Raw genomic sequence first — 16,701 nt, forward strand, 5'->3', positions numbered from 1 at the left:
AGCCAAACAGGATAAATACCATCAGGGCTGGCCCAGACATGGTTGGTGACCTAGGCCTAGATTATTGTTTAAATAAATTGTAGAGACTGAAGTCTGTCACTAAGGACTGGTCCAAAGTAAATTACTGTATAGATGGCATTATAATGGACTAAGAGATTGTGTATTGTATGTGTTGCTTACATACAGCTACAAGATTATGTTACTGATGTGCATGGGAATAATTGCTTAGCTAAGACATGAAGATTCCATTCAGTTAAGAGGTTGCAGCAACAGAGAGTGTAATTAGTGAATTAAGAGTTGTTAAACAGGAACTGTCACAATGTTAACATCCCACTGTAACATGATTAGTATAGCAGCACATGTCTTTGGTTAAAGATTTTTCTTCTTTTACATCTTGAGTTCATTTTAGTTACTAAATATTGGGAGCTAGTAACTGGATTCATTCTTATGTATGGAAAAGAGATTCATGTAAATATTACACTTGCTAGCTTCCATAATGTTTTGTACAGTATGCTTGGGTGAAAGTTTGCATGTCAGCACTACTGTTATAAGAATAATAGGGGTTGAGCTATGGTGGTTCACTCAGGTGAAATGTATGGAGTTTCAAAATATACTGTATACACCAGTGGGAATAATAGTAAACATGTATATGTTGATGGAGTAGATTCTATGGATTACTTTGTTCAATGTTTGGTCTGTCATGGTTTTCATTGTAAATAAAATGCCCAGGAAAAGCGTTTTTAAACAGCAGCTGAATGTTTGTCTTCTTTCTATTCCAGTATGAGTGTGAAGGAGAGCCTTTACCTGTTTCACACAAAACCATCTGATTGTTTTTTAAATGTGTGTTTAAGGATCTGTCTTTCCAATATATATATATATATATTTATATATATATTTCAGCTTACGTCAACCAGTTGCATCCAAACAGGTTAATTGTTAGTTGTAAATTTGTATTTGCCGATGTGTCTGTCTTTGTATTTTTGTGAACCATCATGTAGTTAACTGGTTCCACCTACCTAAGTAGAGATACTGAAATGTGTGTGTGTGGCTGCAGAAGGAAGCTCATTTCTTTTCAGTGTAGCTGTATGGTCAGTACTGAATGCTTTTGTTTGAGTAGTTTTAAAACAATTATTGATTTTTTTTTTACTTTTGTTCCTTCTTTTTGTTCTTTTTTGTGTTGGTAAGCTTCTCTGTGATAAGCTGGTTTTGTTGATGTGGTACAGTTCACCAGAGCAACCCAAAAGGAGCATACCTTGGGAATACAGGGGATGGGCAAAATAACAGAAACACCAAGCAATTTATTAATATTTATTAACTAATAAGGAGTTGAGACCCTTTGCCCTCAGGATAGCTTCAGTCCTCCTTGGAATGCTGCTTTGAAGTGTTTCTAGTGGGATATTGGACCATTCATCATGAAGATGTGATGTGAGAAGAAGGAGGTGGATGTTTCAGAACCTGCCATAAAGGTTCAACAATGTTTACATCTGGTGATTAGGGAGGCCATGAATGGTATTTGACTTCATCCTGTCATTTATGAAACGACTCTTGAATCTGTTTAGCAGTGTGTATGGGGGTGTTATTGTCTTCGAGTATGTGAACATCTTGAGGAAAAATGGTTGCTTAAAATGTCTCTGCATTCCTTAGTTGTAATTCTACCAGGCAGACTAATAATCAGACTCAATGAATCTCATGAGGTGGCTGTCCATACCATAACCAATTCACCACCATGACAGTTGGAAACAGGCAATATGGGTTGAATGCTTCCTTTGACTTTCTCCAAACTTACACCTGTCCAGATGTATAGAAAAGAGTAGAAAGTAGAAAGTAGAAAGTCGATTCGTAAGAATATATTTCTTCCACTACTCAGACATCCAGTATATACCCTATACATACTAGCACTCAGGCCACATTTACAGTATTTATACATAAAAAAGTGTTTATTACAAAAAGAATCTGAAAAAACACAATACAATCATGCAGTAATATTAACTGGTAACAGACAGGAATTGAACCAGTTTCAGGCACTGAAATATTCACAGCACATTGTTTACACAAAAATGGTACAAAATATACATGTAAAACCTTTTTTTTATTTTCCTGAGGCATCTATAACATTTTTAACACGTACTCAAAGAACTGAACAAATCAGTGTATGGTGTACTGAAATCTATGTTGAATTTGCGTTTGGCATTTCTATTCAGTGACTATAATTGCAATACGGTGCCTCCTCCAGCAATTACACCCTATAATGCTTAACTTGTCCATGCCATGTTGAATCTTTGTATCATATTGTGTATTGTACTGTTCCCTTGTTATCCATTTCACTGTATTTTAAAAAATCTTGCTGTAATGTAAACTCCTTGGTCAGGTCAATCACTGGCAATTATCATATTATGGTTGGATTTTCGGTTAGGTGTTTTACCTGTTTTTTTTTACCAGGACACTACCTTTCCTTCAATGTTCTTAATTTCACATTTGATTGTGCAATAGTACGTGTTTCATCATATAAATCAATCAAATCAATATCCCGATTAATATGAAACCCAGGGAATCTATCTATGAATCTATCTGTGAAAGGGTCAAGCTGTTTTTGATGAGTGTGTCTGATAATGACATAAAATTAATGTTAATGACAATCAGCCCTACTCCCTTGTAGTGAACCTCTTTCGCCATACCTTGACATCTACACACCCCACCCCATCACAACAAGTCTGTCCAATCAGCTGATCCATACAACAAAAAACAGGATCTCACATAGAAACAATATTCATGCTAGGACTGTAGTAGCTGTATTACAAAAATGATCATATTTGGTCACAATTCAGGTGAGAATAGCAAGCAAGTCTCTGTCCTTTGACCCCGGGCTGAGGTAAGGATAAAACCTTATGCTTTCTTGACCTGGGTAGCTCACAGTAAAAGAGTAAATCTGAGTTTTACGCTCAGTGTTGTAGAATGAAATGTTCTTCTTGTCAATATCAAGATGAACCCCGATTTTCCAAGGCTTCGCCTTCTCCAGGGGGATCTCTCCCTCTGCTGACCGTGCTGAGAGCTGTTCATCCTGTAACTGCAGCATCCAGTAACTCTCCCCCAGCATCTCCCTGTTTGCTTCTCCATGAGCCACTGGTTTAGAGGAGACGCCTATTCTCCAGGACTGTTTCTCCCCAACCTCCACCTCCCAGTAGTGTCTCCCAGTGTGGAGCTCCTGCTCTCCCAGTACACCAGGCCACTCGTCAGTGCCATCATCCACATCCCCGATAAATCTCACTCGTTTTCCATCTATTGTCTTTATGCTGCTGTTTCCAGGGTTTGCAGGTAAAGTTACTCCTTCTACAAAATGAAACATTTAGTAACAGACAATGATCAAAAATAGTTCTATCCTTGAAATATATGGTTTATGGTAAATGCTTCAGATTCAGTCACGGATTACATCACTGAAAGCTGATCAGAGACAAATACAGAATCCTCCATGGGACAGAACATTGTCATATCCACCACAAATTATGAACTTTATTCCATATTCATCTAACCAAATACAATCAAGTATCTGTGGTTCAAGTAAAGAAAGCAGTTCACAATAAAATAGAAGCTCCTAAATGTCTGAAGGGTCTAGAAAATTCTGCCTGCAATCCTAACAAAATCAAAGTCTAATACATAAAGATCCAATATGCATTTTCTGCTATATGTTACACCCAGTGCCTAACTGAATACATATTGAAGGCACTTTATTTCTTGTGTTAATGACTAACTTCTTTCTTAAGATAAATTCTTTCTTCCTATGTCTGCGCAACATTTTATTTTTACTACTATAAATACTTTTTTTCCTTGTTTTTATAGTTTTCCTATAGTTAAATAGTAATGAGAATTACCAGGCATAAGATGAAATGTGGACAGATAACAATTCTTAAAATAGTTAAAAATGGCAGTTTTATGGTTACACATGTGCTTGTTTAATGAATGCATTTAACACTGCATAAACATTACCTGTCATCTTCATTATCCATGACCGATCTTTGAATAAAAATAAAAATGTTAATAATGACAAAAATGAAAGCAATGAAAATTTTATATTTTTGTACACTAAGTGATCCTTAAACATCACTAATATTGAAAACTTCTCAGAAAGTTAAAGATTTAATGACAATAAAAAATGTTGAGAATATTGACAGACTATTTACTGAATAACAAAGTCCTTCATACTAATCCATTTTCTACATGTTTACACCATTGCTTACCTTGCTGAATGACATAGTCTTCTGCACCTATTTTAAACATGACAACATTTAAAAATATATATATTTCAAAAGACCTATATCAAAGAGATAGTAAATAAACACAATGATATTTATACAACACTACATGTCCTGAATATGTCACACTCTTTAAAAGAAAATATGCAAGACCTTACCTAACTCCTTGGTAAGCTGCTTTTTTTCTGAAATAGGCACAGATTAAATAGAATTAATCATATTGTTTATTTTAAACATGTACTTTCTATTTCTGTCTGTACTAGGCATTAATTGTAATTGCAGTAAACAATGGATGACCAAGGCTTTCATAACAGCTTCATGAGTATTCTTCATGAAATATTGTGCTTACCTGTCTTCAGGGTTTCATTTTCATTTTTTAATTCCACTGTCAAAAGAGAAAATTTTGCAGCAAATGCAGTAAATCTTTTCTTAATAGGCATATAAACATTTTAAAATATTGTTTATTCTAGCCAAAATACTGGCATGTCACACCTCTCCTCATTTCCCTCCACTGGTTACCACCTGCAGCTCAAGTAAAATACAAACCTGGACACAACCTACAGGGCAGCGAAAGGGGCTGCACCCCCTTACCTTAAATCTATCACCTAAACTTCAATATATTATTATATATATTATCTAAACCTTACGCTCCTGCCAGACCAGTCTGCTATGCAGCCTCTGGTTGCCTTGCCATCTCTTTCCAAAAGGGTTCATCATGTAATAATTCAAAAATTATTTTTGTTAGATTAAAGGGAAGTTTTACATTGTACAATATTATTAATTCACATTGTTATTATTATTGACAGTATTATACATATTATAAATATTAATTTTAAATGTACACTTAAAATGTGTTGTATTTTTCTAATAAAAGATTTGATGAACCAAACACCACACACCATACAAACATACAGGATTTCTTAATAGGAGGATATGGACAGGCTTACCAAGATGCTGATTCAGCATTTCACACTCTTAAACAAAAAAGTCAGTATGTTATTTCTGAGAATGCTGCCACAGGGAATAACTTTCATCATAGTTTCTTTATAGAAATATAAAAGGCACTATTTCTAAATACAATGCAGAAAAAGGTCACATGCAAAGTGATGAACACACAGTGTACAAATGTAGGTATAGAAATGAAACTGATGAACACATTTCAAGCTCCAAGATTTATCACATCACTGTAAACCCCATCACCATTTTAACATATATTTAACATGCATTTTCTTTATCTTTCTTCCTGTTGTAGGTAGAAAATTTTTGAGTAGTAAACACAGACAATTACAACTTTATTTTTATCCCTTGACATAGTGCACTTACCTTTTTTCAAGCTTTTATTCTTATTTTTTACTACCGCTGCAGAAAGGGAAACTTGCGTAAAATTGCAGTAAATTATTAAATAAAAATAACATAAAAATGTAAGTGTTAACATTTGGAAGATATCCTTGTCCATTTCATTGTTGCACTTCTAATACATGAAAAATGAGAGTCTTACCGAGTTTACCAGAAAGGCTTTGTATCTCTGAAAACAAAACAAAAGGGTGCATTTCATTCATAATCAATCTGTTGCATCACAATTTATTCCCCCATGAAAGACTAATTTTAAAACATTACACATACATTTTTGTGGTTCTTCTTTTTTGATAGTAAATTTCTCTATAGAGAGAGATGCAGACGATATTAGATGCTATTGCCTAGCATTGCTGCTGAGGAAAAGATCTTCTGCGATGCTGTTCTTCAGCAGTAACACAGCATGGACATAATTTTGTAGAGAATTTTTTAAGATGCTAGCTAGCTAACATGTAACTGACCAGCACACTGGTAGCTACTAATGTCAATGAAGAATACGCTTACATACAGCAAATATGGTCAGTTAATTTTCTAGATTATAACATACTAATCACATTCTTCTGCCACAAATCAAAGTACGATGATGTTTATTGCTCACTACAAAATTAAGTAGGTAGATACTGATAGACGGAAGATCATATTCTAGTGAACCTAGTTATGTTTGGTATTGTGTAGAAAATCACAAGTGACAATACCCCTTCACATAAGCATACATGCAGTCAAAGCTGTCTGTCCTGGGTCCCGTTCAGTTTGGACCTCAGGTTTATAAATTGACATTTTACCCATGGTCACCGAATAGATTTGCAAGGAGACCAACAGAATCATGACTCGGATTCATCTTTATAAAGATTGGCAAATACGATGTTGAGCCATTTTGTTCTCATGTGTGAATCATCAAGCATCATAAATCCATCCTTAAAATATACAGTGCTCCCCCTTGTCCGGAGTTTAGCTTTCCGTGGTCTGAAAATATTGAGTGGAAAATTCCAGAAATAAACAATTCATAAGTTTTAAATTGCACGCCATTCTGAGTAGGAACATATCCGTCGCGGATAAGGGGGGACTACTGTAGTGCCATTGTGGGAAACATTATAAGTGCATGTTTACCACTGTTGCTGTAAAAGCTAGAGGTGCTACCACACCATAGTGGGGAGCTCAATTAAGCACTTGGGGGCAAGGATTGACTAAAGATGTGAATGAGATGAGCAACCCTTCCAGGAAGGCACTAATAGGTGACCAGAAGTATCAGAGTGGAGTGTTCTAGCAAGAATATAGTGTGTAATGTTAGACTGTAAGTGTGGGGGTCCAGATTTTGTTACTGTGCGGTAGGCTACAACTAGAGTTTTTTAGAGAATTTTATGTGAGCCTTAACAGGTAGACTAAGAGAGAGTGCGTTGACAGGATTTCGTTTGGTTGTAAAACAATCAGACACCATTTTCATCAGACAGAACATTTTCTGAGAAGAACATGTTAGTATTCAACAACATGGGATATGGGATTATGACATGGTCATGTAGTCAATGAAGCTTGTGTAGAGGTGATAACTTAGCTGGCATGTAGATAAGAACTCATTGAGACTGAGCTTCAGATGTTTACTGATCATGTACACTGTTGTGTGAATGTTTAAAAAAAAACCCATGAAATTGTCAATTGTTGTACCTCAGAGAAACTGTATCTCATGAAAGCTCTACTTACTGAAATAGGCGATCATGATGATGATGATGATGATCATGGTGAAGATAAAGACAATAATGATGTCCATGTGATGGGAAAAACCCCTGTCTTCTTGGATAAAAAAGGCCTGATGAGGCTGGCTTGGGTTTAAGAGAGGAGCAGGTAATTTTATTGGAGGAAAATCTTTGGGGAAAAGAAAAATATAAAGTAGTAAGTAAAGCAATGTTTTAGGTATCTTTTCTGTATATATATATATATATATATATATATGGTTCACCTGTAATTTAATGTCCATCTGCCTATTCAATACATCCATGAAAGCTCTACAAAAACACTCATTTACCTTTGTTTTCAGTCTGTAACAGGCACTAATTGGAATTACAGTGAGCAAAGGAAGGCTACTCTTGTCACATCAGCAATATTGGGATTCCTGATGATGTGTTATGTTTACCTTTTTCCAGTTTATCCTTTTCATACTTCAGTGCATCTATGGGTCATGTATCAGAAAACATCACAAAAGATGGGTGATTTCACTTTAATTTCCTGAACAAAGTTTGAACAAAAATTGCTTGAGGGCTAAATGTTACATTGCACAATATTTTGTACACAAAAAATTACACTACAAACAATACAACAATATTTAATGTGGTTTGTGTTATCTTTGAAATTTCAATTCATGAATAGGAAAATAAGATGAACCTCACCATATTTCCACCTTAAGTTTTCATGTTCTAAAAAAAAGACAATTAATAAAAAATGATACATACACACTTAAATATAAAATATTTCAATGGACAATTCAGGCTTCTCCATAAAATTACTAAGATTATGATTTTTTCATGTTTTGCTTGATTTGAGAGAAATCAAGTAATGGTATCGAGAGAAATCACAGTAAAGTACATGTTTACTTCATTGCAGAGAAAGCTATGTAAATAGGAATGTCAGTGTCTTTTTAGCACAACTGAGGTCAAGCATCCTGTCACGAAGGAAGACTTATCATGTATAACACCTTCATTAACACATATAAATTTTCACATATACATATAAGCAAACATATGCAAATATAATGTATGTCAAAGACAAGGTTTGGTGGCACATCACTACACAGAAGGAAAATGATATAGCTATAACAATGAAATTGATAAATCCATTTCATTGGATTAACTTCCAATTCGATACCCCTATGAACACACTAGCAAAGTTTAATCATACTCTTTTCTTCCTTCTGTTCTAGGTGTGGATTTTCAGAGTACTAAACATGGATGTCTAAAGTGGTCACAGCAGCTTCAAGGGTATTCTGCATTACACATCATGCTTACCTTTTTCCAGTGCTTCCCTCTCATTCTTCATTGTTTCTAAACAGAGAGACACAGGCTACATCAGAGACACTTACCTATGTGATGTATTTTGTTCCTCTTGAAATATGGGATGAAAAGCCTTACCATGCTCCAGTCTTAAGTTGATGTGCTCTGCAAAAGAACCACAAGTTATACACCATGATTCATACCCACTTAAATGTACAAAATATTGCTATGGGCAAATCAGGCTTCTGTTCCATCGTATAACTAAGGCTTTCATTGTCGCATGTTTTGAGAATAATCAAGGAACGCAATTGGGAGAAAAAACAATGGAAATAAATGTTTTCTTCAATACAGAGAAAGCTGTGTTAAGACAGGTCTGAATGTCAGTGTCTTGTAAATGCAATCAAGGTCAATTATCTTGTCTCTAATAATTTGTCATGTAGAACAACTTCTTTGCCTACATTTGTTAATACAGTGAATATTGAAGGGAAAATTTGGTGGCACATCAACCACACATGGAATGTGTAAATGTATAATTTTTCTTTCCAAATATCTAAATACAGATTATAAGAGCAGTCAATAAAGAATGGCTAAAGTGTTCACAATCATGGTTATTGTGCATTACACGCCATGCTTACCTTTTTCCAGTTCTTCATTCAAATTTTTCATAGTCTCTATAGAGAGGGATACAGGCTACATTAAAGACACTTGCTTAATTTTATGTGTATTTGGAAATTTCAGTTCATATATGGGATGAACAGTCTTACCATGTTCCAGTCTTAAGTTTTCATGCACTACAAAAGAACCACAAGGTACATATGATCATGCTTACAGACGTAAACATGCAAAATATTTGTAAGGAAGGTTCAGGCATAATTTGTATCTGTTGATGAAGCCAAAGATTTTATCAAGGTTCTAGTCAATATGAGCAAAACAGCACCCATAAATCCTTTAATACAGTAAATAGCACGAACATGCAGCACAAACATTACATTGCAGTAAAAATTGGAAGTCAGTGACCACAGCACCACACAAAGGACAGAAAATAACACACAGGACTTAGTTAATCTATTTCAAATTTTAACATGCATCTGCCTGTTTGATGCATTCATGAAAACTAGTCATGTACATTCTTTTTACAGTCTGTAACAGGTGCAAACTGTAAGCTCAGTAAACAATTGATACATCACAAGCATGACTACTGTTGACACAACAGCTGCACTGGTCTTCCTGATGATGTGTTATGCTTACCTTTTTCCAGTTCATCCTTTTCATTCTTAAGCGCCTCTGTAAAGAGACACACGGACTACATTAGACACAGTTGCTTACATTGCTGCTGAAGAAGAGATTCACTGTTCCTCAGCAGTAATACTCACCGTTGAACAGACAGTAGGCTCTGAATCAAGATGCATCTTGGTTTACAGCACTAAACTATATTTTATATTTGGCCTGTAGTTACTGAAAACTCATATTTTGTAGTTAAGAGCTGTTTGTGTAGGGATACAGAGGTCTGTATTTGTTTAGTGTAAGACTGCAGCCTGAACACAGTGGAAAACGTCATATATAATACTACAGTAAGCAAAAGTCATTTCATGAATTTGAACTGTCTTTGTTTTCATTGCATGAGGACACCACATGACTGGAGTAAAAGTACATTTATGATTAAAAGGTATATATTTTGAAGACAAATTTCTAAGCCAAAAATTGTACACCACAAGTATCACAATTATTTCATGTGTTTGTGTTATCCTTGATATTTCATGAATATGAAAATAAGAATGGCCTTACCATGTTTCTGCCTTAAGCTTTCATAATCTAAAAAATGACAAGTGGTTAAAAAAAAAAAAATATATATATACATACATACTAACAAATACAAAATACTTCTTGGACTTGTTCTCCATCCATTTGGTAAAACAATTTCAAAGATTTATCAGTCTATTCAACCCATCCATGATCATACAAGCACAATGCAATCATGTGCATAATATGTAATCAATTTTTTTTTTTTTACAACAGCGTCACGGTTATTCCTCATCACCTATCATGCTTACCTTTTTTCAGTTCATTCTTCTCATTCTTAATTGTGTCTACACAGAGAGACATGGGCTACATTAGAGACACATGCCTCTTTGACGTGCTTTGTGTCCATTTTGTAATTTCTTGTAATATATGGAATGATAAGTCTTACCATGTTCCAGTCGTAAGTTTTCATACTCTAAAAAAGAACCACACATTATACACAAACGAAGCAAACAGCAAACAAGGGATGGGTAAAGTGTTCTTCTGCATGACACATCATGCTTACCTTTTTCCACTTCTTCCTTCTCATTTTGCATTGTGTCTATACAGAGAGATAAAGGTCACATTAGAGACTGTTTGCCATGTTACACGTTTCGTGTCCATCTGGAAATTTCAGTTCATGTATGGGATGATGCGAAAAGCCTTACCATGTTCCAGTCTTAAGTTTCCATGCTCTAAAAAGAATCACAATTGAAGAAATTTAAGAAAAATAGTGCCAATAAACCTTTTAATATAGTAAATACTACAAACATGCCTTAACATTATACTGCAATATGAACTGGAAGTTAATGACCACATCAGCATACAAATGAAGGAACATACACACTTCAGAAAGGAATTAGTTAATCTGTTTTGAGTTTTAAGGTTCATCTCTTTATTTGATATGTCCATGAAGACTCAAGAACAAATAGTCATCAGTCACTAATAGTTACAAACTGTAAGCTCAGTAAACAAAGAATGGCTACTGTTGTCACACCAGTTGCACTGGTTTTCCAGGTGATGTGTTATATTTACCTTTTTCCAGCACATCCTTTTCATTCTTAAGCGCCTCTGTAAAGAGACACACGGACTACATTAGACACAGTTGCTTACATTGCTGCTGAAGAAGAGATTCACTGTTCCTCAGCAGTAATACTCACCGTTGAACAGACAGTAGGCTCTGAATCAAGATGCATCTTGGTTTACAGCACTAAACTATATTTTATATTTGGCCTGTAGTTACTGAAAAGTCATGTTTTGTAGTCAATAGCTGTTTGTGTAGGGATACAGAGGTCTGTATTTGTTTAGTGTAAGACTGCAGCCTGAACACAGTGGAAAACGTCATATATAATACTACAGTAAGCAAAAGTCATTTCATGAATTTGAACTGTCTTTGTTTTCATTGCATGAGGACACCACATGACTGGAGTAAAAGTACATTTATGATTAAAAGGTATATATTTTGTAGACAAATTTCTGAGCCAAAAATTGTACACCACAAGTATCACAATTATTTCATGTGTTTGTGTTATCCTTGATATTTCATGAATATGAAAATAAGAACGGCCTTACCATGTTTCTGCCTTAAGCTTTCATAATCTAAAAAATGACAAGTGGTTAAAAAAAAAAATATATATATACATACTAACAAATACAAAATACTTCTTGGACTTGTTCTCCATCCATTTGGTAAAACAATTTCAAAGATTTATCAGTCTATTCAACCCATCCATGAACATACAAGCACAATGCAATAATGTGCATAATATGTAATCAATTTTTTTTTTTTTTACAACAGCATCATTGTATTCCTCATCACCTATCATGCTTACCTTTTTTCAGTTCATTCTTCTCATTCTTAATTGTGTCTACACAGAGAGACATGGGCTACATTAGAGACACATGCCTCTTTGATGTGCTTTGTGTCCATTTTGAAATTTCATGTAATATATGGAATGATAAGTCTTACCATGTTCCAGTCGTAAGTTTTCATACTCTAAAAAAGAACCACACATTATACACAAACAAAGCAAACAGAAAACAAGGATGGGTAAAGTGTTCTTCTGCATGACACATCATGCTTACCTTTTTCCACTTCTTCCTTCTCATTTTTCATTGTGTCTATACAGAGAGATACAGGTCACATTAGAGACTGTTTGCCATGTTACACGTTTTGTGTCCATCTGGAAATCTCAGTTCATGTATGGGATGATGCAAAAAGCCTTACCATGTTCCAGTCTTAAGTTTCCATGCTCTAAAAAGAATCACAATTGAAGAAATTGAAGCAAAATAATGCCAATAAACCTTTTAATATAGTAAATACTACAAACATGCCATAACATTATACTGATGCAAAACGACCGCATCAGCATACAAATGAAGGAACATATACACTTCAGAAAGGAATTAGTTAATCTGTTTTGAATTTTAAGGTTCATCTCTTTATTTGATATGTCCACGAAGACTCAAGAACAAATAGTCATCTAATAGTTACAAACTGTAAGCTCAGTAAATAAAGAATGGCCACTGTTGTCACACCAGTTGCACTGGTTTTCCAGGTGATGTGTTATGTTTACCTTTTTCCAGCACATCCTTTTCATTCTTAAGCGCCTCTGTAAAGAGATACATGGACTACATTAGACACAGTTGCTTACATTGCTGCTGATTCACTGTTCCTCAGCAGTAATACTGTAATCACTGTTGAACAGACAGTAGTTTCTCAATCAAGATGCATCTCAATGCACAGCTCTAAACTGTATGTTATATTGTGCCTGTAGTTAATACAATGTTGTTATTTTGTTGCACAAGACTGCTTGAGAAGAGATGGAGAAAATTATTTTTGTAATGCAATATATGCAACTTGAACACAGTGGTGAACCTCATATATTGTACTGGAATTTAAAGTAAGGGGCGGGCTTATGATCGTGGAACAATCCTATTTTCACTACACAAGGGCAACATTTTACACTGAACAATACCAATGTAGTAAAAGTATATTCAGGATGCATGTATCCTGAAGATAAATTGTTAAACCAAAGATTGTCCACCACTAATAATACAATATTATTTTATGTGTTTTGTATTATCCTTGATTTTACAGTTCATGCTTCATCCTTACCATGATTTTGCCTTAAGAGTTCATTCTCTAAAAAAGACAGTTGGTAAAACAATAAAACAATAAAAGATTTATCTGCTGATTCCAAACATCCATGAGCATTGCAGCACAGTTTAATCCTGTACAGTCTCTTTGTTTCTTTTTAAGTAAATTCTAAGTCCAGCAAACAAAGGATCATTTAGGTTTTTACACCAGCATCATGGGTATTCTTTGTGACATATCATGCTTACCTTTTTCCAGTTCTTCCTTTTCATTTTTAATTATTTCTGTAGACAGGAGACACAGGCTACATTAGAGACACCTGCTTCTTTAATGTGTGCTTATTTTGAAATATTACTTTGTGTATGGGATGACAAGAACAGGCTTACCATGCTCCAGTCTTAAGCTGTTGTGCTCTAAAAAAGAACCATGTTATATACGTGATCATGCATACACACTTAAACATACAGATATTCTGATGGAACAATCAGGCATCATAAATACTACGAACACACACAACAAATCACAGAGATGGATGGAAATACACACAAGAAAGGGTTAATCCATTTCATAATTTAAAGTTCATCTGCCTATTTGATACACCCATGAAAGCTCAAGATGAACTTGCGTCATTTAGCCATTTAGAATTTAGAACCTTCTTTTTTTCTGTTTGCAAAAGAAATTGTAACAAACTGAAACAGTGAGCAAAACACGGCTACCATTTTCACAACAGTCATAGATTTTCCTCATCATATTCTATGCTTACCTTTCACAAATTCTTCACAGTCTGTCTTAAATGCTTCTTTAAAAAGACACATGGGCTATATTAGAGACAGTTTATCATATTACCACTGGGAAATAAATACAATTCTTAGAAGTATCACAGTATGGTCACTATTGCTGTGAACAACTGATGTCAAAGAGCTAGTTAATGATTAAGTGAACGTGTTTTCATGTTGGTAGCTACATTTGTTAGGGAAGAATTTTCTCAGAGAAAATAAAGTCAGAAAAATTTCAGATTGTGGCGAGGAATTACTAATCTCCATGTACAAAACAGCACATTGTGTGTTGCTCAATGTTGAACTGAGACTAAGTACTGATTTAAGGTGCATCTTAACATACACTATGTCAGTTTTGTTCTCCCCTTCTCTAACTAGCTACATAGGTAGCTGGTGAAGTAATAGGAGACACTATCAAACTGTTCTAATTGTCTCATCTTTTTCACAGCATGCTGCTGTGCTCTGTCTGGCAACGCTAAGTACTTCAAACAGAACATGAGAGTGTTTTCGATGTATTTACCAACACGACTACTTCCAGTAGGAGGCTCACCTGTTATCCTCAGGTATATGTTGGTTATATGAAATTCATGTTTCACACGGGTGACACACTTGTATTCTCCCTCATCTGATTTTCTGACATTTTTCAGCCACAGACTGCCATTTCTTTGATGAGTCCTGCCATGGTACTCTTCCTGTTGCTGTTCTTTTTTATTGATGTAGAGATGAACGATTTGTTCATTGTCGCTCTTATACCATCGCACTTCAGTTGCATCTGGTGGTTTTTTGCAGGGCAACAGCGCATCTGTCCCCACTTTCACCTCTATGCCTTCTGCCCATGTGAGGCTGCCTGAGAGGGAATCATATGAGGATCAGAAATGAACCTGGTATCAGTCCCAGTCATTTAGAAACATTGTGAAACATTGCATTGGAGGTCTTGTATTATTCTGCGTACTTGCACTTAGCAGTTGCTTTTATCCAGAGCAACTTACATAGCTTACAGTTATTAAGATGCTGTCCATTTATACAGCTAGATATTTGCTGAGGCAATTGAGATTAAAAGCCTTGCCATAAAGTACTATATGACCGTTTTATTGTGTTCACTTACCTGAGCCCACAAGACACAGCAGAAATATGAGTGGTAACACAAACATAGAAATATTCTCCATCCTACAGTATGGGAGAAAATTAAGAAAAAAGACATGAGATGTAAATAAATTAATTCTTAAATGAATCAATCATTAGTATCTTTTGTATGTTTTGTATTTTCTCCCAGCTTTTTGTGGTCAGCCATTTTGCACTACGCTTGTCCCGCTGGGACATGCTCTGCGCTCAAGCAGGAGCATGGGGAAGGGGAATGCAATCATCCAGCAAGCACTCACCTAAAGGGTGCCAAGAGAGATGCGACTGAAACTACCCTGGCTGACCCACCCACCCCTATCCCAGGTGGAATAAAGCTATGTGTTCCAGGTTATTGTCAGTAAGTCACATGACCAGGTTTGAAACCGGACCGTAGGACTCTTGGAACATTGGAACATGTGCTTGGAACTGACACCTTGCGTTACACCAATGTTGTGTTTTCTATTATTATTTTCCAGGAGTGTCTCAATCAATAATTTATAATTATAATAATCAATAATAATTAATATATAATACATACAATATAATAATCAGTATAATTAATCAATAATTTTCCAGTTTTTTTTTTTTTTTGCTTAATTTGCTCAGGTTTTCTGGTTTTTGATTCCCTCTGGAGAATGCAATATGCACAGCACTTTGTGGCAATCTTGATTGTAAAAATGCAGTATAACAACTAAAACTTTCAGGAGAACTTTATCAGTCTTTCTGATCAAACAGCCATGCATACAGACAGACACATGCCCACACATGCATACACGCACACTTACCGTAAGCCAGGTGAGTTCATAACGAAAGGCAGATGTACTTTCACTTTCTCAACTTGCTTTATAATGATCTGCCAACAGTCTCTATCACAGTTTTCTTCCGTGATGATTGTTCTGAAGCATCATATTAACAACATTGCTAACAGGAATTTCATTTTAATTAACTTTTAGCAATCAATAGTAAACTAAAATTTAAAAAATGGTTTCTCCTTTACCTGTTACCGTAAAAGTCCCCCATGGACTTAGCCCTACTGATCATAAACAAGGAAGTGAATTTAACCCTGCAAAGCCCAAACCACAATGTGCCCTTTGAATAACAAGCAAATCATGTTCATTACTGGAAAAAATAAAAAACACATTATTCTTTCTTCCATACCTCACACTAATAATAATAATTGTTTGTAATAAGAATATTTTTATTTCATATCACTAATACTTAAATCAGGAAATGTTTATATAATATCATGTGAATGTTGAACAATACCCATGTTTAGAATTAGTCGTTGTTTTTTGGCTTATTCATGGTATTGCTAACATTTGGGATTCACTGAAAATGTTGACAACATTGAT

General features: G+C 35.1%; 1 protein-coding gene and 3 long non-coding RNA genes across 4 annotated transcripts; all 4 read right to left on the bottom strand.

The window, feature by feature from the left end:
• Positions 1-10,355: 10,355 nt before the first annotated feature.
• LOC118790722 lies at positions 10,356-11,429 on the bottom strand. The gene is made up of 6 exons (XR_005005515.1): positions 11,393-11,429; positions 11,026-11,052; positions 10,884-10,919; positions 10,767-10,793; positions 10,630-10,665; positions 10,356-10,390 (listed from the first exon to the last, which is right to left on the bottom strand). It is a non-coding gene; the product is annotated as an uncharacterized LOC118790722 (long non-coding RNA).
• A 449-nt stretch (positions 11,430-11,878) lies between these two features.
• On the bottom strand, positions 11,879-12,460 carry LOC118790740. The gene is made up of 4 exons (XR_005005519.1): positions 12,443-12,460; positions 12,327-12,353; positions 12,190-12,225; positions 11,879-11,956 (listed from the first exon to the last, which is right to left on the bottom strand). It is a non-coding gene; the product is annotated as an uncharacterized LOC118790740 (long non-coding RNA).
• Positions 12,461-13,711: 1,251 nt separating this feature from the next.
• LOC118790560 lies at positions 13,712-14,807 on the bottom strand. Its single transcript, XR_005005500.1, has 4 exons — positions 14,781-14,807; positions 14,218-14,253; positions 13,841-13,867; positions 13,712-13,738 (listed from the first exon to the last, which is right to left on the bottom strand). It is a non-coding gene; the product is annotated as an uncharacterized LOC118790560 (long non-coding RNA).
• Positions 14,808-14,822: 15 nt separating this feature from the next.
• On the bottom strand, positions 14,823-16,438 carry LOC118790656 (myelin-oligodendrocyte glycoprotein-like). The gene is made up of 4 exons (XM_036547647.1): positions 16,135-16,438; positions 15,336-15,397; positions 14,882-15,077; positions 14,823-14,838 (listed from the first exon to the last, which is right to left on the bottom strand). The coding sequence occupies exons 1-4, from the start codon at positions 16,152-16,154 to the stop codon at positions 14,823-14,825; spliced, it is 294 nt and encodes a 97-aa protein (XP_036403540.1). The 5' UTR covers positions 16,155-16,438.
• Positions 16,439-16,701: the final 263 nt, after the last annotated feature.

This window comes from Megalops cyprinoides, chromosome 16, assembly GCF_013368585.1.
Source record: "Megalops cyprinoides isolate fMegCyp1 chromosome 16, fMegCyp1.pri, whole genome shotgun sequence".
In the NCBI taxonomy this organism is placed as follows: domain Eukaryota; kingdom Metazoa; phylum Chordata; class Actinopteri; order Elopiformes; family Megalopidae; genus Megalops; species Megalops cyprinoides.